A 20811-nucleotide genomic window follows, 5' to 3' on the forward strand; every position below is an offset into this window, starting at 1 on the left:
CCTCTGTCACTGCGCAGCACCGCTTGACTGTTCTGTGTTTTCTGTTTCAGCCAGCTGCTGGTGCTGGAAGCACCCTCCATTCCCCTGCGGCTCGCCCTGGTGCCCACCTGCCCAGAGCAGCACCTGCTGGCTGGCTGCGAAGACGGCTGCTTTGCCTGGAATATAAAACTGGATAAGAAACAGAAAAACAGGTGAGAACCAAAAGATGGGGGCACATGTTTGCTTTCTGTCTAGGAAGAGGTAGTCGTAGCACAGGCTTTAGTTCCGAGAAGGGCTGAACATGGAGCAGCTTGTCCAACCAAACTTGAAACAGTGCTCCCCAGCCTGCAGGGGCAAGAAGAAAATGCTGGCAAGCACAATGGCAAAGGAATGTTCAAAGCCAGCAGCCCTGAGCGGTCATTGCTGCCCCAGGCCAGGGGTGTCAGGCTGCTTTGAGGGGGGGCTGCCGTAAGCATAATTAATACCCTCAAACCTAAGGGCATATCAACTCGAAGTAGCATATGGGAGTGTAAATTCTTGGCTGGCATTTCAGCCTCCCCGGCTCCTGGGACATGAGGTTACCTGGGAAACCGGCACCCGGTGGGAGCACAGGCAAACATTGTGAGAAGGAAGCAGGTGAAATTGTGCCCTGCTGACAGGAACTAATCCTGGTGCCTGCAAAAGTAGGTGAAGTGGAACTGCAGTCTCTTAAGCAAACAGACTCTGCTGTGTTAACAAACCCGGGTGGCCGAAAGCTTAAGTTCCAGTGGGAATTCACCTGGGTTTGGCAAGAGACTCACTCAGACCCAGAGACTCACCGCACCCTTCCCCCTGCTCCAGGTCTTTTGAAGCCGCGTTCCAGTTTCCCGACGAGGACGGAGGCCTGACAACCTCTCACAGCGTTGACGGTTTGGCTTTTCTGAATGACGATGTTGTCGGTGAGTACAAACACTGCAGCCCCGTCCGGTTACACAGCCGGGCACCTCAGCGCACAGCAGGCTGGAGCCAGCATGATGGGCAGAGGGACCAAATGGGGTTCAACTGAAATGTCTTTGGGTTACTGAGAGCTACACGGGCTGGAATTGTCTCCCAGAGGCACTTATCTTTTTTAAAATGCATGCTAGAGGTGCAACCCCCTGTCTGAGCAGGGCTGGAAGTGAGATGGGCCCATCCCCAGGCGCACGCGTCTGAGCAGTGGCCACAGCGCAGGGAGGAGAGCTCCTGTCTGCTCAGGGGCTGCGGCAGGAAAGCCCGGGCTGGGTCTTTCTGAACGGCTGGTAATTGCTCTGCAGTTCAGGAACACAAACATGGGACTGAAAATCCCTCTGCAGCCTCCAGGTATCTAAAATAAGGAGGTGGAAACAGTTGCTGCTGGTATTAGATCCCAGGTCATCAAAGCTGCCTTCTGGATGCCTTCCCCTGAGGCATCTTGCTTCTCAGTCACTGACCACCTCTCCCATCTTTCTTCCCTAGTTTCCAAGAGCTCCAAGCCGGGATGCATCTACTTATGGAGCTGGAGTCGGTCCTTTGACACGAAGGGGAGGGGATGCCAGCAAACGGTGTCTGCAGTCATTCTGGCCGAGCTGGAGTGGTCCACGACGAACGTGCCCTACCTGACGCTGAGCACCTGCCCAGGTAGGCAGCGCCTTCTTTCCTGCCGTCCCTGAGCAGAGGCAGCCGTGTGGGGCGAGGTTTGCTTCCCACGGCCGCGGTTCCCCTTTCACCTGCCCGAGGAGCTTGGCATTAGGGGCAGGGGAGGGGATTTGTGTCCCCACAGAGCGAGTGTGTCCGAGTTTTAGCACTCACTGCAGCTGGAGAACTCCACACGCAGGGCAGTGGGTGAAGGGTAAACCAAACCTGATTCAATTGCCACTTGCCTAAACAAAACCCTGAAAAAGGCACACGTGCTGCAAACCCTTTATCCCTGGCCTCTCTTACAGAGTCAAATTGCTGATTGATCTTCAAATTAACTGAGTTCTTTCAGGGTGAGGTCAATATGTGTATTTGTGCTAGAAAGAGGATTTTGCTGAGAGGTGACCCCTTCCCTGGGCTCTGCTTTGCGGAAGAGCAGACTCCCAGTTCCACGCTCATTTTCCAGCTTCTTCCTTTGCTCTTACAGCAAAAGAGTACGTGTTCTGTGGCGACGAGAATGGAAGTGTCTGGATGTACAACCTGTCAAACCACACCAGAGCGTGGAGCTCCGCCAAGGGCAAGCGCTCGGAGCGGCGGATCCCTCCCACACAGGTAGGTCCATGTCCATGTGCCGTTGTCCCGAGGGGATTTACACAACACACCCTGCATTGTCTCTGCCCAGCACACACCAGCAGTCACACACGGTCTCCAGAGCGTGACCACAAACATCTTTCACACCTCACATGCAGTGATGGGAACTCCGAGCTGTAAAGCAGGTGTGTTTGCTCCTGCATCCTGCAGCTTTACGGAGCAGCAGGGAGAAAACAAACAATACGAACACACAGACTCCTCTCTCCTGAGGCACTTGCAGCTTCTGGATGCTCACAGCACCTTTGTTTCGCTCAGTGTTTCCCTGGCCTCCACACAGTCCTCTTTGCACAAGGACTGGCCCCTTGCAGGGTAGAGGCTCTGTTGGGACAACCACACCCTCAAAGCTCTCGCAGCAGAGCCTGGTCTGGCGCTCATTACAGACAGGGGCGAAGTGACAGTGTTCCATCTCCTCTGTATGAGCCAACAGCCAGTTCCAGCTGCTTTCCCTTTTTCTTTTGGGTGGGATCAAGTCCCTTGGCATCCAACCCTGCTCCACGAGGAGCAGCATCACGGGGCCACCTGACCCCTCACAGAAAGGGGAAGAACCTTTTATTGAGCTTCCCTGGGTCAGAAGGAAGAGACCCAACCCTCAGCCCAGGTCCTGCAGCCACCACCACCCCTCCCGTCCGAGCAAGGGCCTGTCCCTTCCCACCCAACCTCTCTCCTCACAGATTCTCAAGTGGCCGGAGCTCCGAGTGGCCGGGGAGCAGCTGAGCAAAGTCGTAGTCAACAATGTGGTGTCAGACCCTACCTTCACGTACCTCGTTGTCCTAACGAGCGTGAACATCACAGCTATTTGGAAGAAGTGCTAATTCCCATCCCGCTCCGCCCCGTGCTTGGCAATAGCGCAGTATTAGTGACTGTTACCCATGTAACCATGTTTTCTAGACCAGCAACCACGTGAAGAGAGAAAAATGTTTGTTAAACTCATCGAGTTGTTGTAAACATCTGCCTTCTTTTACTGTTGGTTTTCACAATTTGTGCATTTGTTTTATAGAAATGACACTTAATAAACCAAAACACAGGTTGAGTTGGCAGCACCTGGACTTCTTGAGAAGGGAGAGCAGGGAGTGCAGCTGCTGCTGCCGCTCAGCAGCCTCTCAGCACATGTAGCTCACCGTAAACTCAGCCCAGGACAAATATTTGCCTTAAGGCTCCAGTTAGAAAAGTAGAAATCATTTTAATGACTTATACATCATATCAAACACAACATTTATCCTCCTAGCACAGCGCCTGTCTGGTACAAAACAAACCCTTCAAAATATCCCTGCTGCTGTCACAAATCAAACAGAAGTGGAACAGGGAGGCAAAATTTGCAATGAATGGAGCTTTAAAGATAGCATTCAACTACGTGAGCCCTCATTCTGCATCGAAGCGCAGCCCGCTCCAAACAGGATGATCTCACTCGATTCCTTCTTGTTTGTCTTTGATGGCCACCTGTGAAACACAAACACCCGTGTGCTAAGACAAGAATCGCTCTTGAGGTGGAACAATAACATTGGTCTTCCAAGAAACAGAACTGTAAACTGTCTCTGCAGCACCCAGAAAAATAACACAGAAATTCAAATCAAAACGTATTTACAGAAGTGATACAGAATCACAGAACAGTTTGGGAGGGACCTCAAAGCCCACCTAGTTCCACCCCTGCCATGGGCAGGGACACCTCCCACTGGATCAGGGGCTCCAAGCCGCATAAACCCAGCCTTGAACCCCTCCAGGGATGGGGCAGCCACCCCTGCTCTGGGCAACCTGGGCCAGAGCCTCCCCACCCTCACAGCAAAACATTTCTCCCCAAGTTCTCATCTCAACCTCCCCTCTTTCAGCTCAAACCCCTTCCCCTCATGCTCTCCCTGCACCCCCTGATCAAGAGCCCCTCCCCATGAGGGGAAAGGGGAATCAATGGGGAGTGGTCAGAAGAAAAAAAATGCTGGCCCCGAGCTCTGGCAAGAGAAGAAAATGAAAAGGAACACAGCTGAAAGAATATAAAATTGTTTTCTACACTGAGAAGAGTGCAGGGAAACAACCCACATCACCTGGGCAGGCAAATAACCCCAAGGAGCAGCCAGGCTGCCCCGTGCCTGGGCAGGAGCCGAGTAGGCGCTGCTGCAGGCTCTGCTGGATTCACTGACACAGCTCCAAGAAAAAACACCCTCCCTCTGTGCCACTGAACTGCAAGGAGCTTGAACAGTTGAAAGAAAAAAGACCCCTCATACCCTGAACCTCTCCTCGAGGAGGGAGAGCTCGCTGATCAGGTCGGTGATGGCATTGGTGAACGCTTCCTGGGGGCTGTAGTCAGGGGTCGTCTGCACCCGGATGATGATTTTGTGTTCCAGGGGGTGCGGGACCTTGTACCCCGCAAAGAGAACCTGAGGATCTTTCAGTAACTGCCTGCAATAGAAAAGCAGCCGTGAACAACCACGCGGTGCACACAAAAATGCTTTTTATACTGAAAAGTGATTTAAAAGCCGTGTTTCTGATGGTCTTTGCTAACATACTTCCAAACCGGGCACGATAAGTGAATTCGTGGAGGCTGTTCCCTCAGTTTTAATCACAGAACCACGGAACAGTTTGTGTGGGAAGGGACCTCAAAGCCCATCCAGTCCCACCCCGGCCATGGGCAGGGACACCTCCCACTGGATCAGGGGCTCCAAGCCCCGTCCAGCCTGGCCTTGAACCCTTCCAGGGATGGGGCAGCCACCCCTGCTCTGGGCAGCTGGGCCAGGGCCTCCCCACCCTCACCGTGAAGAATTTTTTCCTAATGCCTAATCTACCTCCTCCTTCCAATTTAAAGCCATTCCTTCTTGTCCTATCACTACATACCCTTGGAAAAAGTCCCTCCCCAGCTTTTCTGGAGCCCCTTTCCGTGCTGGAAGCTGCTCTAAGGTCTCTCTGCAGCCTTCCCTTCTCCAGGCTGAACAAGCCCGACTCTCCCAGCCTGTCTGTGTACGGGATGTTCTCCAGCGCTTGCATCATCTCCCCGGCCTCCTCTGGACCTGCTCCAACAGCTCCAGGTCCTCCTCACGTCGGGGATTCCAGCGCTGGACACAGGAGGGGTCCCGCCAGCGCGGAGCAGAGGGGCAGAATCCCCTCCCACCCCTCTGGATGCGGCCCGGGGGGCTTCCTGGGCTGGGGGCGCGCGCTGCCAGCCAGCGGCCAAAGCAGAACCGCCCCGCCCCGAGGGGAAAACACCCACAGCCCCCGCTCACGACTTGATGATGTTCCCCAGCGTGTGGTCCTCCTTGTTGATGGTGAAGAGGCAGGCGTTGGGCACCTTGGTGTCCTTGTTGATGGTGATCCTAAGCGGACACCGAAAACCCGTTACCGCAGGGATCCACGGAGGCCGCGGGGGCCCCGGGAACATCCCCCCCCAGCCCCCCGCCGGGCCCCCGCTCACTTCTTCTCGCCCTCGAAGAGCAGGAACGACTCGAAGGCCGGAGGCGCGTTCATCGCTGCCCTCACGCCGCCACTTCCGGGCTCCGCGCACACGAGCACTTCCGGTCGCGCCCGCCCCCCAGCGAGGCACTTCCGGTGTGGGCGCCGGCGCCCCCAGGCGGGCGGGAGGGGGCGGTGCAGGCGGGGCGGGGGGGACGGAACCGGGGGGGGGCGGAACCGGGGCGGGGGCGGAACCGGGGGGGGGCGGAACCGGGGGGGGGCGGAACCGGTGCGCCCAGCAGCGAGGGCCCCAGTATCGGTGGCAGCCGTTACACCGTGTGCCCTCCCTGGCGCGGTTAGCGGTGGAAGGGACACCAGCAGATGCCACCAGGACAGCAGGGATGGCACCGGCGCCCCCCGAGCCGCGGAGGCACCAGTTACACCGCGTGCAGCCGCCGCTCGGGCCAGCAGCGAAGCCTCTGGGGGCTCCCCGGTCAGGGCCCTCCTGCTGCCCCCAGCCGGGGCCGCCGGGGATGTCCCCAGTGCTGCCACCGGCGGGAACCACCCGTGCCGCCAGCACCAGCACCACGGCCGCCGGCAGAAGCGGCACCCGCAGGGCCATCGGTGCTGCCGGCGATGGTCCCAGCGCCGCCAGCAGCGGAGCCCCCCGCGCCCCGGCCCGTCCCCCCACCCTCCCCAGCGCCACGCGTGCCCGGCCGCGTCCCCACCACCGAGGCCAGCGGGGCTGTGGGTGCACGGTGCCTTTATTGCCGGCGTCCCGAGGGCGGGGTGTCCCCAGGGGGTCCCCGAGGCGGGGGGCGGGTCCCCTCAGGGCTGCAGCTGCAGCAGGGCGGGGGCCGGGGGGGCCGGGGGCTGCGCCTGGCGGTGGCAGCGCTCCAGGTCACCCAGGGCCCCGAAGAGGCGGCTCAGCCCCTCGGGCGGGGGGAGCTCTGGGGGGAGCACCCATGAGACCCCACACCCAATCTATCCCCCCCCCGAACCCAAACCATTTCCCCTTGCACCCCAAACCATCCCCCTTGCAGCCCAAACCCTCTCCCTAAACCCCAAACCCTCCCCCTGCATCCCAAACTCTCACCCCTGCACCCCAAACCCTCTGCCCTGCACCACAAATCCTCCCCTGCACCCCAAACCCTCCCTCTGCATCCCAAATCATGCCCCCTGCACCCAAACCAATTTCCCTTGCACCCCAAACTATCCCTCCTTGCACCCAAAACCCATCCCCCTTGCACTCCAAACCCTCCCCCTGCATACCAAACCATCCCCCTGCACCCCAAACCCTCTGCCCTGCACCCCAAATCCTCCCCTGCATCCCAAACCCTCCCCTGCACCCCAAACCACACACCCCACCTTGGCCGTGTGGCCCGCGCTCGGCGCTCTCGGGCTCCAGCAGCTCCCAGTACTTTTCCCTGGGGAGAAGGGGAGGTGAGGTCTGCGCTCGGTGTGAAGAGGGGGTGCGGGGTCCCCGGGGGCGTCTCACCTGAGGGCCCCTCGCAGCCCCTGCAGGTGCTGGAAGAGCCGCTGCGCCTCGGCCGCGGGGTCCAGGGGGTCGCTCCAGCAACGCAGCGTCACGCCGTGCCGCGTCCGGTCACAGCCCCCGCCTGCGGGACAGCGGGGTCACCATGGCAGGGACACCCCCCAAAATCCCCAGGGAACCCCCTGTACCTGTCCTCTCCCGCTGGTGGCAGCAGCTCCATTTGTCCCCGCGGAAGACGCCGGGGTGGTAGGCGCAGAGCACGCGGGGGTTGTTGACGCAGCCCTTGCGCAGCGCCGACAGCCACTGGTTCAGCTCGTTGACGCACTGGGGGGACGGCGAGGGCCATGAGACCCCTCGGGGGGCGCGGGTCCCCTCCCGTCCCCTCCCGTCCCACCTTGCACTGGAGATAAGCCGTCTCCTGCTGCCCGTCCGCGCCCACGTACACCACCTGCATGACGTGGGCGCTGCCGAAGCTCTTCTCCTCCACCTTCTCGGCGGCCAGGATGTCGGCCAGGGCGATGGAGCCGCTGGGCTGTCGGGGGAGATGACACCGGGGGTCAGAGCCACCCACCACCCCCTCACCGACCCCCAGCACCCCCGTACCTCAGCGCTGGGGCTCTTGCCGAAGCTGAGGGCCTCTCCGGTGAGAACGAAGTGCAGCTTCTTGGCGGCAGTGCCGGCCAGCAGCGTCCCCTTGCCTTGCGTCTTGTGGACGAAGAGCATCCCCTCCTTCAGCACCGCGCTGGGGGAGCCCAGCGGCCACCCCTCGCTCTCCTCGTCCTCGGTCCCCACCAGCCGGGTGATGAATTCCCTCATGCGGGCGCTGCCGCGCTGCAGGGCGGGCAGCAGCGGGGCCAGCCAGGCCTCCTTGGCGCGCCCCGACGCCGGCTCCATGTTGCCCACCAGCTGGATGGCCTGGAGACCGGGGACGGCGGCGTCACCGGAGGGGAAACCACCAGGCACCCCGAGTCCCCCGCAGGGGCAACCCCCTCGGGTTCCCCCGTCCCACCTTGGCCAGCAGCAGCAGCGTGCGGCTGGTGCGCGCGTCCGCGTGCGTCTCCCGCAGGTGGAAGAGCTTGGGGGTCATGATGGCCGGCGAGAAGAACCGCAGGCAGAGGAAGCTGGTGACGGCCACGAAGCGGGCGTGCTGCGGCCACCGGAGGGGACGCGTGAGGGTGTGTCCCAGAGCGGGACATCCCCGGGCTCCGCAGCCGCCAGCGCCCCAGCACTCGCCATGCAGTCCAGGTGCCACCTCACCCCGTTGTCCCCACACCCCCTGTCCCCGGGGCTGCCCCGTGCCCGAGAGGGGACCTCATCGACTGCACCCAGAGCACTGGGACCCCGCGGGATGTCCAACCCCACGTCCGTCCGCCGCAGCCGACCTGGTGCTGGGGGAAGCGCTCCGCGACGCGCTGGAAGAGCTGCCGGAAAGCAGCACGGATGACGGGGGGACACGCCGGGGCCGACTTGGCGATGGTGTCCAGCAGCTCGTCCAGGTAGGACTGGAGGTGCTGGCGGCTCTGCTCGATCACCTCGCCCTCCGTCTGCACCCGGTGCAGCGCCGAACACCTGCAGCACCGGGGCCGTCAGCCCCGCGCTGGGCCCCCCGCCCCACCGCCCCCCGTGCCCCTTACCCCACGTCTTTGGCCTCCACCTTGCCAGGGTCCAGCTCCACGTGCTTCTTCTCCTCGAACACGCGGGTGATGGTGGCACCCAGCACAGCGTGCAGGTACGGCATCCCCGTCACCTGCCGAGGGGCGACACTGATGGGGGGCACGGCCACCCCCAGACTCCCCAGTAAGGGTCACACAAGGGGTGTTCTCCAACCTCCCCGCTCAGGGGGAAGATGCAGCCCCACCAGCCCTCCCGGTGCTCCCCACAACAACCGGCCTTGGCAGGGGCAGCCCAGAGCTGGGGTAAGCGGGTAAGAGCAGGTTTGGGGCACTGTGGCACCTTGAGGAACGACTCCATCGACTTCGAGGCCAGGGAGTTGCTCCGGAACAAAGTGTTGGGCTCGCCTGTGAAAAAGGAGAGGGTCTGTGGACCTGCAAAACAGCCCCTGGTGTCCCAGCAGGCAGCTGCAGCCCTGCAGGGCATTCACAGGGGCTCTGCCCTCCACCCCCACCCGCTACCATGGGAGCTCCAAGGGTTCCTAACCTCAAATAACCTGCTTCTCCACCAGCCTCAGGGTGAACCCAATAGTTTCCCACCCAGAGCACAACATAACGGCCGAGCCTCAACTGTCACCCCAAAAACGTCACCACACAAGGTCCTGGTGGTTTCACAGCCCCAGAAGAAGGCTAGAAGCCTCCGGCTCCGCTCCCTGCTCCAGCCTTACAGGGCTTGGCCAGCTCCAGCTCAAAGAGCAGGTCCAGGTACTCCTTGACCAGCCCTTGGCCCAGGAAGAGTTTGACCAAGCTGATGGCGACCTCCTGCCGACACTCGGCCGTGATGGTTTCATCCAGCAGGGTGACCAGGTGCACTTGGCCATCCTGCTGGGAGAGGCACCGTGACACGATGGCCTGAGAGACACACGCGCCAGCAGGGAGCGGGAGGAGGAGGATGCCCCAGCTGGGCTTTGCATGGACCCCTCACCTGGCGCCCCGACTTCACCTCCTGGCACAGGAGCTGGACCAGGGGCTGGTAGCAGTGGGCGGGCAGCACGGTCTCATCCCGCAGCCTCACCTGCAGCTGCAGCGAGCCCAGGCTGCCTCGAGACCTGCAGGAGCACAGGGTGTGTGGGTGGATGGAGAAATCCTTCACCAAGCAGCCCAACAGCCCAGGGTAGCCTGGTGGGGCTGCCCTGCACTTGCCCCCCTCCCAGACCAGGGCATTTCCAGGAGCTGCCCCTCAAAGGGATGATGCTTCCCAGGAATAATCCCCTCCCCAATGCCCCTGCCGGCACCAGTACCTTCTGGCACACCCCAACACCGACTCACTCGTCCTCCCTCAGCTTGGATGTGTCCGGCCGCAGCCTGAACCAGCCCTCCTCCTGCCCGGCTGCCGCCAGCCCCTGGACGCTGAACAGCACCTGCAGGGCAGGCAGGAGTTGGGTGGGCAGCGGGGCAGCCCCCGGCGCTGCTGGCGGGGCTGTGGGTCCTCACCTTGCCCAGGAAATCGTTCCTGCCGACCAGGTCCCAGTCCCACACCTCCACGCAGAGCTTCTCCCCGGCGGGCTCAGCCAGCTCGAACTCAAAGGTCTCGTTCCAGCGGGGGTAGCAGGATTTCTTCACCACCTGCAGAGGCAAGAGCTTCATCCCCACCTCACTGAGCGGGTCCCACCTCCCTGGGGTGGGAAGGACACTCACGGTGCTCTCCTGCACCTTCCCATTGTAGCGCAAGCGGACGAAGGGGTCGGAGGCTCCATTCCGGTCCTTCCTGGCCAAATCCCTGCCAAGAAGAGGGGGAACTTGGCAGGATCCTCCCAAAATACCTACAGGCACCCGCTCCCCACCTTGGAGAATCGTGCAATAGTTTGGGTTGGCAGGGACCTTAAAGATCATCCAATTCCAATCCCCTGCTGTACATCTCAAGATGAACACCCTAAAGATGAGGTGGACCCTGCCCCAAGACTCCCAAGACCCTGATGCAGTGGGGAAACTGAGTCACAGAGCAGCCTGGAGTCACGGAGCCCCAGGACCCCCGTCAGCTGCTTGGCTGGGAGGAGGATACGCTGCGCCCGGGGAAGGGTAACCAAGAAGACGCTGATACGGATGGGAAACTGAATCAGGGAGCAGGCAGGACTCCCTGCAGGTGTCTCAGCCGCACAGCCCGTGCCCGCTGCTCACCTGGCCTCCAGCACAGCGCAGCGCAGCCGCTGCCGGCTGCCCGGGCTCCCCAGGACCTCCACTCGCAGGTGGATCTCCCCCTGCACCTCCTCATCAGGGTCCACCTTGCTGAGGCTCATCCAGCCGCTGTAGCCTGTGTGGAGACAGGGACCTTCACGGGGGGCGCCGGGGGCCCTCAGGATCAGCTCCTCGCAGGGGTGGGAGATGCCCCGCCGGGACCCTCCCGCGCCCCTACCCTTGGGGTGCTCCACCAGCGTGTCCCGGGTGATGCAGACCTTCCCGATAACATCATCGCGGCTGGAAAACACAGAGCAGGAGCTGGACACGGCAGGGGATGGGAGCCTGCCCACTCCGGCAGGGCCCCAGCAGAAAGAAGGTGCCCAGGTGTCTGGCACGTGCACCCCACGAGGCACCCGGGCCACCCTCTGCTGCCAGCTGGAAATAACCCCGGGAAAGAACTCGCCCCGTCTGAGCCCAGCACCCAGGTGGGGATTCTCAGGGGTCCGCACGGGGGCTGAGCGCGCAGGCAGCCCCGGTCACCCCGGCACCCCCACCCGTACCTGAGCGCATCCTCGTCCATGACGTAGATGGAGATGCTGTGGAAGGAGGGCTGGAGGTGCACCTCGTACTCCTCGCCCCAGAACGGCGACAGCGTCTTCCACACCGTGGCCGTCCTGCGGGCAGACAGCGCTGGGCACGGGCTCTCCACACCTCCCCCGGCTTTGGTGACGCACCCACAGTTCTGACCCTCCCAGCTGGGCAGGGGATGGGTCCCCATCCCTGTCTCAGTCCATCTTGTGGCTCTGGGCTGGCAAGACGCAGGGAGACGCTCTACGGGGTGTGAGTGGCCACGAGCTCTCAGACATCGCAGCCTGTGTCCGGGGAGCAGCTCATCCCAAAGTGGGGAGCAATTTATTAACTATAACACCAGCGATGATGATGTCGTGCCTGCAGCAAGGGAGATGTCAGGACCCGCCAGGAGCCGGGGGCACCAGCCCGTTCGAGCCGCTCACCTGATGATGGCCTCATCGTCAATCTTCACGATGCAGTACGGGTCGCTGCTCCCCGTGCTAGGAAGAGACGGCACAGCTGTGTCAGAGGGGCCTGGCCCCCACACAACCTGCAGGGATCTTATGGGGATGGGTGAGCGAAGCCTTCAGCCCCAGCAAAGCTCCCAGCAGAGTGGGTCCCTCTGAGGCGCCGTGAGGTGCTGGGGTACAGAGGAACCCCCAAAACCAAAGCCTTCAGCATAGCCTTCAGCCTTTGGCCGTGGCTGCAGGCACGTGGTGACCCCGGCTGTGCACACGTTCCTGCCCGTGTCCGGCCACCGCATCCCGCTGGCAGCTGAACGTGGCTTTCCTCTTCCAAATAGGAAAGACGAAGAACAAAAACACCCCACCCTTTCCCCGAACTGTCTCCAGGCACCTGCAGCACCGCTGCACACACTGGGAGTGATGCCAGGGCAGCCTTCTCCATCCCCAGGGTCACCTGGAGCCCCGGCACCTCCACAGGGACGGGGACAGCCCTGGGGACACCCCCGGGGGTGCAGAGGGCGTGAAGAGGAGAGCGTGCCATGGTGTCTGCAGGCTGCTGGCAGCCCCTGCGATGCTCTGACCCCGCTTCCTCCCCAGGGACGACCCGAGCCAGCCTTCCCGTGCGCCTCTGCCAGAAAAATAATCACTTTACAGCTTATTCTCCCATCCTTAGAAATGAAGTGAGTCCGTTGCAGGGTGGGGGCTCCAGCAGGGGAGGCAGAGGAGCCAGCAGGACCTGGGTGCTGCCCAGAGGGACACGGGTTGTGGCTCCCATCACACCCCCGCCGGCACAGAGCAGCTCGCTCCGAGCCCGGTTACTCATTAACCTGGCCCTGGCAGCGTTCGTCAGCTAAATGCTGTGCCAGAGAGGGGGGCACGCACGGTGGGGATTCAGAGACCCCAAGCACGGAGCCATTTCCCTGTCCCCAAACCTAGGAAGCTGGGAATTGGCTGCTAGGGGGATCAAAGGGGTTTGGGTGACCAAAAGGGTTCGAGGCGCTCCCTGCCTCGCAGAACAGGGCTGTGAGGCTTTTCCTTCGTGCCATGCATCACGGGTAGCACGCTGGCACCTCCACCCCAGGCACCTGGTCGCTCTGGCAGCCCCGCTCCCAGAGGATTTAACGGGAGAGGTGGATGAATCTCCATTAGGCACAACTTGGTGCTGACGTTTCCTGCCTTGCACAAACCGTCAGGCGGGCAGGGAGCGCGGGCAGCGAGGGAACGGCTGCCATGCCCAGCGACGTGTGGGCAGCCGCGGTGGGAGCCACAGGAGCAGCCGCAGAGCCGCCGGGGAGCCCGTGACCCGCACCCACGGGGGATCAATCCATCCCTGCTGAGAAGGCAGCCGGGGAGCCCAGCACCGTGCTGGGCGGCATCGTCTGTACGGCATCACCATCTCCGCGAGCGTCGCCGCAGCCCAGGGGTGGCACGGGGAGAGTGGCGGCTCGCAGGCTCTCAGCGGCGCTGGGCACCCCGCTGCACGCAGAGGACACTCGCTGCGGCTGCCCAGCCCTGCTGCCACCCGTCACCAGCCCCGGTGCAGGGCGAGGAGCTGGGGAAGAGGAAGGATGGGCTTTAAAAAGAGGAAACGAAGAAGGAAGCTTTCAGGATTGACAGCACAGTATAAACTGGGGGGAGAGGGTGCAATAGAAGTGCATCTTCCCCACAGCTGGGGCTGAGGAGGCTGAGGCATTGAGACTTGCAACGAGAAACTCACCCTCTCTGCCCTGTCCTTGGAGGGAGGCAATAAAATAGAATGAAATAAACCGAAATCTGACAGCACTAGGCTGGGGGGGGGTCAGGCTCCCCTGTGCCGGGGGGGGCAGCAGCAGAGCCCACCCAGGGCCATTCCCAGGGTCTGGCTCGGCTCTGGGCAGTGACGCGCGGGAGGACGAGGGCAGAGCAGGTTTCCTGGCTCTTTATGGGCAGTTTTGCGGTTTCGTGGCTGCTCGGTGCCAAACCTCGTGCTGGGCGGGCGCTGGCTGGGAAGGGAAATCCAGACAGCGTCTGCTCTGCGCGGGGAGGCGGTGGGAGACCCAGGGGCTCAGCCTGGGCGAAGAGCCAGGGAAAACACTGCAGCAGCACCCACAAACCCTGCTCCTGCACCCCCTGAGCCAAATCCTGCGGGAGCCGGGGGCCTCAGGGGGGCCTGGGGGTGCCCATCGCCCACGGGCGCTGGGGAGCAGGGTCTGAGCTGCACACACGGACACCCCACAGGTGGGGTCCCTTCGGAAAACCGGCGGTGACCCCCAAGGCAGAGCGACCGGACCCCAGAACTGCAGCCACAGAGCGTGCTGGGCCCCACGCCGCGGCTCCCACCCCCACCAAAAGCCCCAACTCTGGAAAGCTCGGCTCGAGGCATCGCACCGCGGCTGCCTGCAGCCCACGCTCCCCGAAAGCAGAGCCTCCAAAACCACAAAGACTCACCCCACACCCAGAGTGTCCCCAAAACCCCAGAGTGTCCCCAAAACCCCAGAGTCCTCCATAAAGCAGCTTCCCAAGCCCCAGGGCCTCCGAGGCCCAGCTCCGGCCCGTGTGGTCGCAGCTCCGGGCAGGGCGTTTTGCCAAGGGATTTAAAAATCGGGCCCTGACACATGGGATTTCAAAAAAAAAAAAAAAGTCATCTTTCTTTGCGTGTTTATCCTCTTTTTCCATGACGGCTGCAGGGTTCCGCTGTTCCCCAGCAGCCCCCGTGAGGAGGGGAGCGAAGGGGTGACAGGGACACCCCCAGGGCGAGGGGACCCCAGAGCCACCCGGGGGGCTCCAAAGCGTGGGGACCTGCCGAAGGGGCACCCCGAACCCACCCTGGGGGCACCCCCAGCGCAAGCAGACCCCGAGCCACCCCGAGGGGAGCCCCGAAGCACAAACACGTCTGGGGGGACACCCCAAAGCCGCCCTGAAGGGAACCCCAAGTGCAAGCGCACCCCAGCCCCACCCTAGAGAGCACCCCAAAGCACAGACACTGCCGGGGGGGACCCCAGCGCATCCTAGGGGGAACCCCAATGCACAAGGAGCTGTCGGGGGGACCCCCTAAAGCCTCCTCAGGGAGAGCCCCCAACGCAAAGGGACCCCGGAGCCCCCCCAGGGGACCCCCCGGAGCCCCGGCCCCGCGGGGGCGACCCCCGGGGGGCGTGCGAAGCAGCAGCCACCTGTTGGGGGGACCCCCCGCGGGGCAGGGGACCCCCCGGCACTCACATGTCCTTGGCCGGCAGGTCCCTGCCCTCCACGATGCGGATGGAGAGCGCGCTCCGCCGGGACATGGCGAGCGGGGCGAGGGCGGCCTCGAACCCGCGACCCCGGGGACCCGCGACCCGGCGCCGCCCGCCGAGCCGCGCGCGGGGAGGGGCCGAGAGCGGCGGGGGGCGGGGCCTGAGGGGAGGGGGCGGGGCTTGAGGGTTTGTGGGCGGGGCCTGAGCCGGGTGGGCGGGGCCTGAGCGGGGACACAGGGGAGACATGGGGGGGGACCCGAGGGGGACACAGCAGGGACATGAGGGGGACACAGAGAGGGACACAGCAGAGGCAGAGGGGGGACAGGAGGGTAGAGGAATCAAAGGGGGCGAGAGGAGGGACAGAGCGGGGGTGCAGCAGGGACACAGGCCACAGGGGACACAGGGGGGACATGAGGGGAGACCCGAGGGGGACATGAGGGGCCACAGAGATAGACACAGCAGAGGCAGAGGGGGGCACGGGAGGGTAGAGGAATCAAAGGGGGCGAGAGGAGGGACAGAGCCGGGGTGCAGCAGGGACACAGGACACAGGGGACACAGGGGGGACATGAGGGGGGAGATGAGGGAGTCGCAGCAGGGACATGATGGGGACATGAGGGGGACACAGCAGAGGCAGAAGGGGGGACAGGAAGATAGAGGAGTCACAGGGGGCGAGAGAAGGGACAGAGCGGGGGCGCAGCAGGGACACAGGCCACAGGGGACACAGGGGGGACATGGCAGAGACAGCGGGGGACACAGCAGGAACAAGGGGGGACGAGGCAGGGACACAGAGGGGACAAGCAGAGGCAGAGGGAGACAGTGGGGACAGAGAAACAGTGAGGATGTCGGGGGACACAGTGGGGACACAGCAGAGAGAGAAGGGATCACGGGGGAGACACGGCAGGGACACAGCAGGGACGTGGGGACGCGATGCCTGCCGCTCTGCCCCCCGTGTCCCCTCCCGACGCGCCTCCCCAGCCGCTCAGCGCGTGTTGGGTACCGCTGGTCCGTCCCTGCACCCCTCGAGGGGCCTCGTGGCCTCGTCCCCACCCCCCGAGGCGCATGTGGCACCATGTGCCCTGACCGGTGGTGCAGACGCATCTCCCGCCCGCGATCAGCCCCGACACACCCGGGGGTCAGACAGGGGCGGACGCGGGCGCAGGGCGTGCGGAAAGGCTTTAATCTCCGTCCGCGCGGGGCAGGGGCCGCGCGGCCTCCCCCACGGCCTCGTGGCGAGGGCGCTCAGAGGTGCGCGGCCGGCTGGTCGTACACGTGGTGCGTGTTGTAGCGCTGCACGGTCACCGCCTCCGGCTTGCTGAAGCTGCTGCTGCCGCCGCAGGCGTCCCGGCTGCGGGGAGAGGGACACGGGGGCCACAGTCACCACCAGGCACCACCCCGCGCGCATCGCGGCCGCCGCGGTGGCACGGGGGACACTCACCCCTCGAAGAGCAGCACGGCCACCAGCGCGGCCAGCAGGATGGCGAAGAGGATGGAGAGGATGGCGGTGATGGCGACCATGCCGGCGCCGTGCTCCCTGCCCAGCGCGATGCTGCTGGGGGACCGGGCTGCGGAGAGAGCGCGAGGGGAGCCAGGGGCACCCGGGGGCGAAACGCTCCACGCAAACGTGGGGCGCGAACACCGTGCGCAGCCCCAGGGTGCAAACACATCATGCGAACCCGCCACGTGAGCACACCGTGCAATTCCCACACATGACGCTAGTGAGCTAAAGCACCCCGAAAACGACCGCGGGTGCCCCCGCGCTGCTCCCCGGCAGGACCCGCACAGCCCTGCCTCAGTTTCCCTGCACCCCGAGCTGGACGGGGGTGCCCAGCGGCCGTACCTGTCCGCAAGGTGATGGGCTTCGACCAGTCCGTCTCGGCCACGGGGATGGAGCCCTCCAGGGCGAGGAACTTCACCCTGGGGCGGGAGGGGACGTTGGCCGTGGCCCCGCACTGGGGACACCGGCAGGCTCAGGGGGGACACGGGCACTCACCGGTACGGCCCCGGGGCGGGCAGGGGGCCGTTGCAGGTGGGTCGCGTCTCATCCTTGGCGCAGCTGGTCTCGCTGCCCACGCGCAGCACGGTGATCTCCCCGGGGGGCTTGGGGCAGGGGTAGTGGAGGAGGGTGGCGTTGAGGGTCATGTACGCGGGGGCGGTGTCGGGGAAGCCCTGGAAGCTGCGCTCGGGGGTCCCGGGCCCCAGGCTGTTGTTGAAGTTGGGGACGGCTGCGGGGAGCGGGAGGGATGAGGGTGAGGAGGGACCCCGGCCGGGGGGCTCCCCCTGCGCCCCACTTACCCCTGGGCACAGCCACCACCAGCCAGATGACGGCATCGCGCTGCTCCTCGAAGACGCAGCGAGGCTGTTCCAGGACGAAGGTGGAGGCGGTTGTCTGCCCCCCAAACGTGGGGCTGGCCAGCACCGGCTTGTACGTCAGCACCTCTGCGGTGGGAAACACGGGGTGCAGCGAGGGCGAAGACCCCCCCTCACCCCCGCTGGGGAGCCTGGCTCCCCCTGTCCCCCGTGCAGCCCCAGACGGTGCCAGCAGTGCGGGGCGCTCAGGGCAGGGACAGGAGGGACCCCTGTGATCCCACTGTGCACCCCGCTCCCCTCCAGCCCCAGTCGGGGCTCAGATGCACAAAACGCAGCATCACAGACCACCCCCTGGTGCCACCGCCGGGGTGACACCCCTGTGAGACCCCCGGGGACCCCGCAGAGCTGGGGAGGTGACACTGAGGACCATGGAGGTGGCACTCAGAACAGGGGGCAGCCGCTACCCCACACCCCCAGGCTCAAGGGGTGCCCAGGGGACCCACGCCAGCCAGGGATGGTGGGGACCCATCGGCGTGTGCCGGCGTCGCAGGACTCACCCAGGGCGCGCGCGGGCACCAGGAGCAGCAGGAGCAGCAGGAGCATCGTGCGGGCGCCTGGGTGCCGCGGGCGGGACTGCGGGCGCTGCTGCCGCGTCCCACGAACCCGCCAACCGCCCACATTCCTGCGCCCGCCCCGGCCCGAGGCAAACAGGTCGGGCCCGTTTCCCAGGGCGCCTTCGCTACAGCTGAGCGCCCGCGCTGAGAACCCACACGCTCGTGGCACCGATGGGCGGCCGCCCTCGCCCAGCCCGCGGGGCAGGAGGTGCCACCCCTGGGAGATGCTCATCCCGGGGGTCCCGCAGACCCCGCCGGTGCCGGCACGTGCTCCTCGGCACCAAGTGGCACCGAGCGCGGGCCCCGGGGGGGTCTAGGGGTCGTGATGCCCCACGAGGCCGATGCCTGGCGAGCAGAGCCCAGGGGGAACTGGGGGAACATCCCGCGCAGGGCAAGGAGAGGCAGGGAGAGAGGGAACAGCAGAGTTTACTGGGAACATGGGGGACAAATCGGCCCCACAGGGCGCTGGGGCGCGGGCAGAGCCGGGGGGATGTGGTGGGTCCTGTAGGAGCTGCGGGCGAAGGCGCTGCTCCCCGTGTCCCGGCGGCACAGGGCCCCCCGCGCCTCGGCGCTGCAGAGGAGACAAGCAGAGGCGTCAAGCGGGCTCCGTCAGCCCCCTGCCCACCATCGAGGGGCCCTCCCTCCTTCCCAAACCCCCGATTTAAGGAAAAAAAGCCTTTTTAAATCTTAAACCCATCTCTCTGTTGGATACCCGCCCCAGCCTGCATCCCCCACGAGCGCCCGTACCCCAGGGTGCTGAGCGTCGCCACGGCCAGCGCGGCACCCAGGCTGGCGAGGACGGAGCCGATGACAACCACGGCGCCGCCACCACGCAATGGGCACGAGGTCAATGGCGCTGGGGCTGGCGGCTGGAGGATGAGGGATGTTGGGGTCACAGAGCAGCAGGGATGGGGCGGCGGGAAGGGCAGCCCGGGGGAGGTTGGGGACCGCTCCTCCCCTCTGGGTTTTGGGGTGCCGGTACCTCTGCGCAGGAGGATGGGGTCCGACCACTTGGTCTCCGCTTTGGGGCCGCGGCAATCCATCACCAGGAACTTCACCCTGCGCGATGGGCTCGGTGACAGTGCGGGGAGAGGATGGGGAGTCACCACAGAGGACCGGGGGTGCCGGCAGCCTCACCTGTAGGGCCCTGGGGCGGGCAAGGGGCCGTTGCAGGGGTCGCAGGTGCCCTGGTCCCCACATGCTGTGTCACTGCCAACCCGCAGCACGGCTGGGCCCGGCGACGAGCAGGCGTACGCGGCCGCCGCTGTCTCCAGCGTCATGTAGGAGTGGGCAGTGGGCAGCTGCGCATAGCAGGGGACACTGGCCGGGGACACGGGGTTCCTGAAGGCAGACGAGGCTGCGCAGCACGGACGAGGGGTGAGCGGCTGTGGCGAGGGGTCCCCACGTCTCCCCGTCCCGGCGCAGCGGGTGCTCACCGTTGGCAAAAGCCACCACCAGCCAGACGGCATCGGAGGCGTTGGCGTAGCGGTCGAAGACGCAGCAGGGCCTCTCCAGCGCGAAGGTGGTGGCGGTGACCTTCCCCAGCAGCGCCGCAGGGGGCACGCGGGGCACGTAGGGCAGCTGGGCTGGGGGGCAGCGGTGAGACCCCAGCCCGCATCCGCACCAGCACCACGGGGCTCACGCGGCGCTGGCACCAGTGTGGGGATCCCCGGCCATGCCCAGCCCCGTAACGCCCTCCCCGGCACAAAGACCCACAGGAAAAACACCTCGCAGCCCCTCTGAGCCCCCACCCCCTCTGCCCCGTCCCCTCCGGGAGTCACCCAGGCCTGCAGCGGCGCCTGCCCCGGCCAGCGCCAGCAGCACCCGCGGCAGCTCCATGGGGGTGTCCCGGCAGCGCTGGACGTGGCACCCAGCTCCGCTCACCAACCCCACTGCCGAGGGGACAAACCGCCCCGCGTGCCCCTGCAGTGGGACCGCCTGTCCCAGGGCTGGACCCTCCCAGCCCCACATTCCTGCACCGGCTCTGCTGGCCCGGCCAGACCCCGCGGGCACAGAGCCGCTGGGCGCCTCTTGGTCACCTCGGTGGCCCCAGAGCTGTGGCGCCAGAGTGGGCTGCGAGGATGCAGGGCAAAAGCCTGGCCTGTGAAAGGGGAAACTGAGGCACAGAGGCACCAGAGGCACATTCAAGGATGCATCAGAAGCTTTGTTGGGGGGGCCCTGCACCCCACTTTGCCCCCCTGGCTGCAGGTGCCGTGTGCCCACCCAGTGCCAGGGCGAGGAGCGAGCTCACGCCCGGCTGGGTTTGGGTGCAGCCAGCCTTGCCCCAAGGGTGGGGAAGCTCTCCGGAGCCAAAATTCATCCAAAGCACTCAAGGCGAACGGTCCCACCCAGTGCCACGGAGGCATCCAAGCTCCAGGGCCACCCTGTGCTGGCCTCTCCCCTGGGTGGCAGCAGGAATGGGCCATGGACCCTCCCAGAGGGGTTCGAGTGTCCTTCCCCACTGTTTGTCAAGGGCAGGGACCCCCCTCCCCAGGGGGCTGCGACCGCGCCTTCAGATTAAGTGGAACTGGGGCATTGCAAGATTAAACAGCCCAGCTGCAGAGGAAAAACAGGCACAGCTGCAGCCTCCATCCCCCCCTGCTCCCCGCAATGCCAGCCCCCATCCGTACCCCAGGCCCCACTCAGCACTCCCCGCAGGGCAAGGGAGGCAGGGTGACACTGAGTCACAGTTTCGGGGCACGGGGCCAGCATACCTGGGAGGGCAAGGCT

General features: G+C 64.6%; 3 protein-coding genes across 5 annotated transcripts; all 3 read right to left on the reverse strand.

The window, feature by feature from the left end:
- Positions 1–6: 6 nt before the first annotated feature.
- LOC138729542 (ras GTPase-activating protein 4-like) lies at positions 7–15276 on the reverse strand. Of its 3 annotated transcripts, XR_011338905.1 has the most exons (23): positions 15147–15276; positions 11931–11987; positions 11478–11591; positions 11153–11214; positions 10918–11050; positions 10438–10519; positions 10234–10365; positions 10069–10160; positions 9725–9848; positions 9468–9621; positions 9083–9147; positions 8764–8876; positions 8512–8698; positions 8139–8276; positions 7733–8044; positions 7524–7661; positions 7318–7453; positions 7133–7253; positions 7003–7061; positions 5657–6513; positions 5469–5558; positions 4476–4650; positions 3198–3699 (listed from the first exon to the last, which is right to left on the reverse strand). XR_011338905.1 is itself a non-coding variant. In XM_069873845.1 (22 exons), the coding sequence occupies exons 1-22, from the start codon at positions 15209–15211 to the stop codon at positions 7–9; spliced, it is 3393 nt and encodes a 1130-aa protein (XP_069729946.1). In that variant the 5' UTR covers positions 15212–15276. The 3 variants fall into 3 exon arrangements, 2 of the variants coding, with proteins under 2 accessions (XP_069729946.1, XP_069729947.1); XM_069873845.1 differs by lacking the exons at positions 3198–3699; positions 4476–4650 and adding an exon at positions 7–168; XM_069873846.1 differs by lacking the exons at positions 3198–3699; positions 4476–4650; positions 5469–5558 and having other exon boundaries at positions 6381–6584.
- A 1110-nt stretch (positions 15277–16386) lies between these two features.
- LOC138729703 (uroplakin-3b-like protein 1) lies at positions 16387–18078 on the reverse strand. The gene is made up of 6 exons (XM_069874145.1): positions 18025–18078; positions 17453–17596; positions 17151–17382; positions 16998–17074; positions 16596–16722; positions 16387–16505 (listed from the first exon to the last, which is right to left on the reverse strand). The coding sequence occupies exons 1-6, from the start codon at positions 18068–18070 to the stop codon at positions 16400–16402; spliced, it is 732 nt and encodes a 243-aa protein (XP_069730246.1). The 5' UTR covers positions 18071–18078; the 3' UTR covers positions 16387–16399.
- A 316-nt stretch (positions 18079–18394) lies between these two features.
- On the reverse strand, positions 18395–20793 carry LOC138729820 (uroplakin-3b-like). Its single transcript, XM_069874383.1, has 7 exons — positions 20712–20793; positions 20051–20182; positions 19518–19667; positions 19219–19438; positions 19064–19140; positions 18829–18950; positions 18395–18652 (listed from the first exon to the last, which is right to left on the reverse strand). Exons 1-7 carry the CDS (start codon positions 20791–20793, stop codon positions 18395–18397), a joined length of 1041 nt encoding a protein of 346 aa, XP_069730484.1.
- Positions 20794–20811: the final 18 nt, after the last annotated feature.

The sequence above is a fragment of the Phaenicophaeus curvirostris genome, chromosome 21, assembly GCF_032191515.1.
Source record: "Phaenicophaeus curvirostris isolate KB17595 chromosome 21, BPBGC_Pcur_1.0, whole genome shotgun sequence".
Lineage (NCBI taxonomy): Eukaryota > Metazoa > Chordata > Aves > Cuculiformes > Cuculidae > Phaenicophaeus > Phaenicophaeus curvirostris.

Coding starts and splice junctions, on each gene's coding strand:
- LOC138729542 (XM_069873845.1), bottom strand. CDS start 15,211: ATGTCCCGGCGGAGCGCGCTCTCCATCCGCATCGTGGAGGGCAGGGAC. Junction 11,988..15,146: donor GACCTGCCGGCCAAGGACAT/GTGAGTGCCGGG, acceptor GTCTCTTCCTAG/CACGGGGAGCAGCGACCCGT. Junction 10,520..10,917: donor TGCGCTGTGCTGGAGGCCAG/GTGAGCAGCGGG, acceptor TCTTCTTGGCAG/GGATTTGGCCAGGAAGGACC.
- LOC138729703 (XM_069874145.1), bottom strand. CDS start 18,070: ATGCTCCTGCTGCTCCTGCTGCTCCTGGTGCCCGCGCGCGCCCTGG. Junction 17,597..18,024: donor GGTGCCCGCGCGCGCCCTGG/GTGAGTCCTGCG, acceptor TTCCCACCGCAG/AGGTGCTGACGTACAAGCCG. Junction 17,075..17,150: donor CCCGCCCCGGGGCCGTACCG/GTGAGTGCCCGT, acceptor CTCCCGCCCCAG/GGTGAAGTTCCTCGCCCTGG.
- LOC138729820 (XM_069874383.1), bottom strand. CDS start 20,793: ATGCTGGCCCCGTGCCCCGAAACTGTGACTCAGTGTCACCCTGCCTCC. Junction 19,141..19,218: donor CCCGCCCCAGGGCCCTACAG/GTGAGGCTGCCG, acceptor CCCATCGCGCAG/GGTGAAGTTCCTGGTGATGG. Junction 18,951..19,063: donor CCCCATCCTCCTGCGCAGAG/GTACCGGCACCC, acceptor CTCATCCTCCAG/CCGCCAGCCCCAGCGCCATT.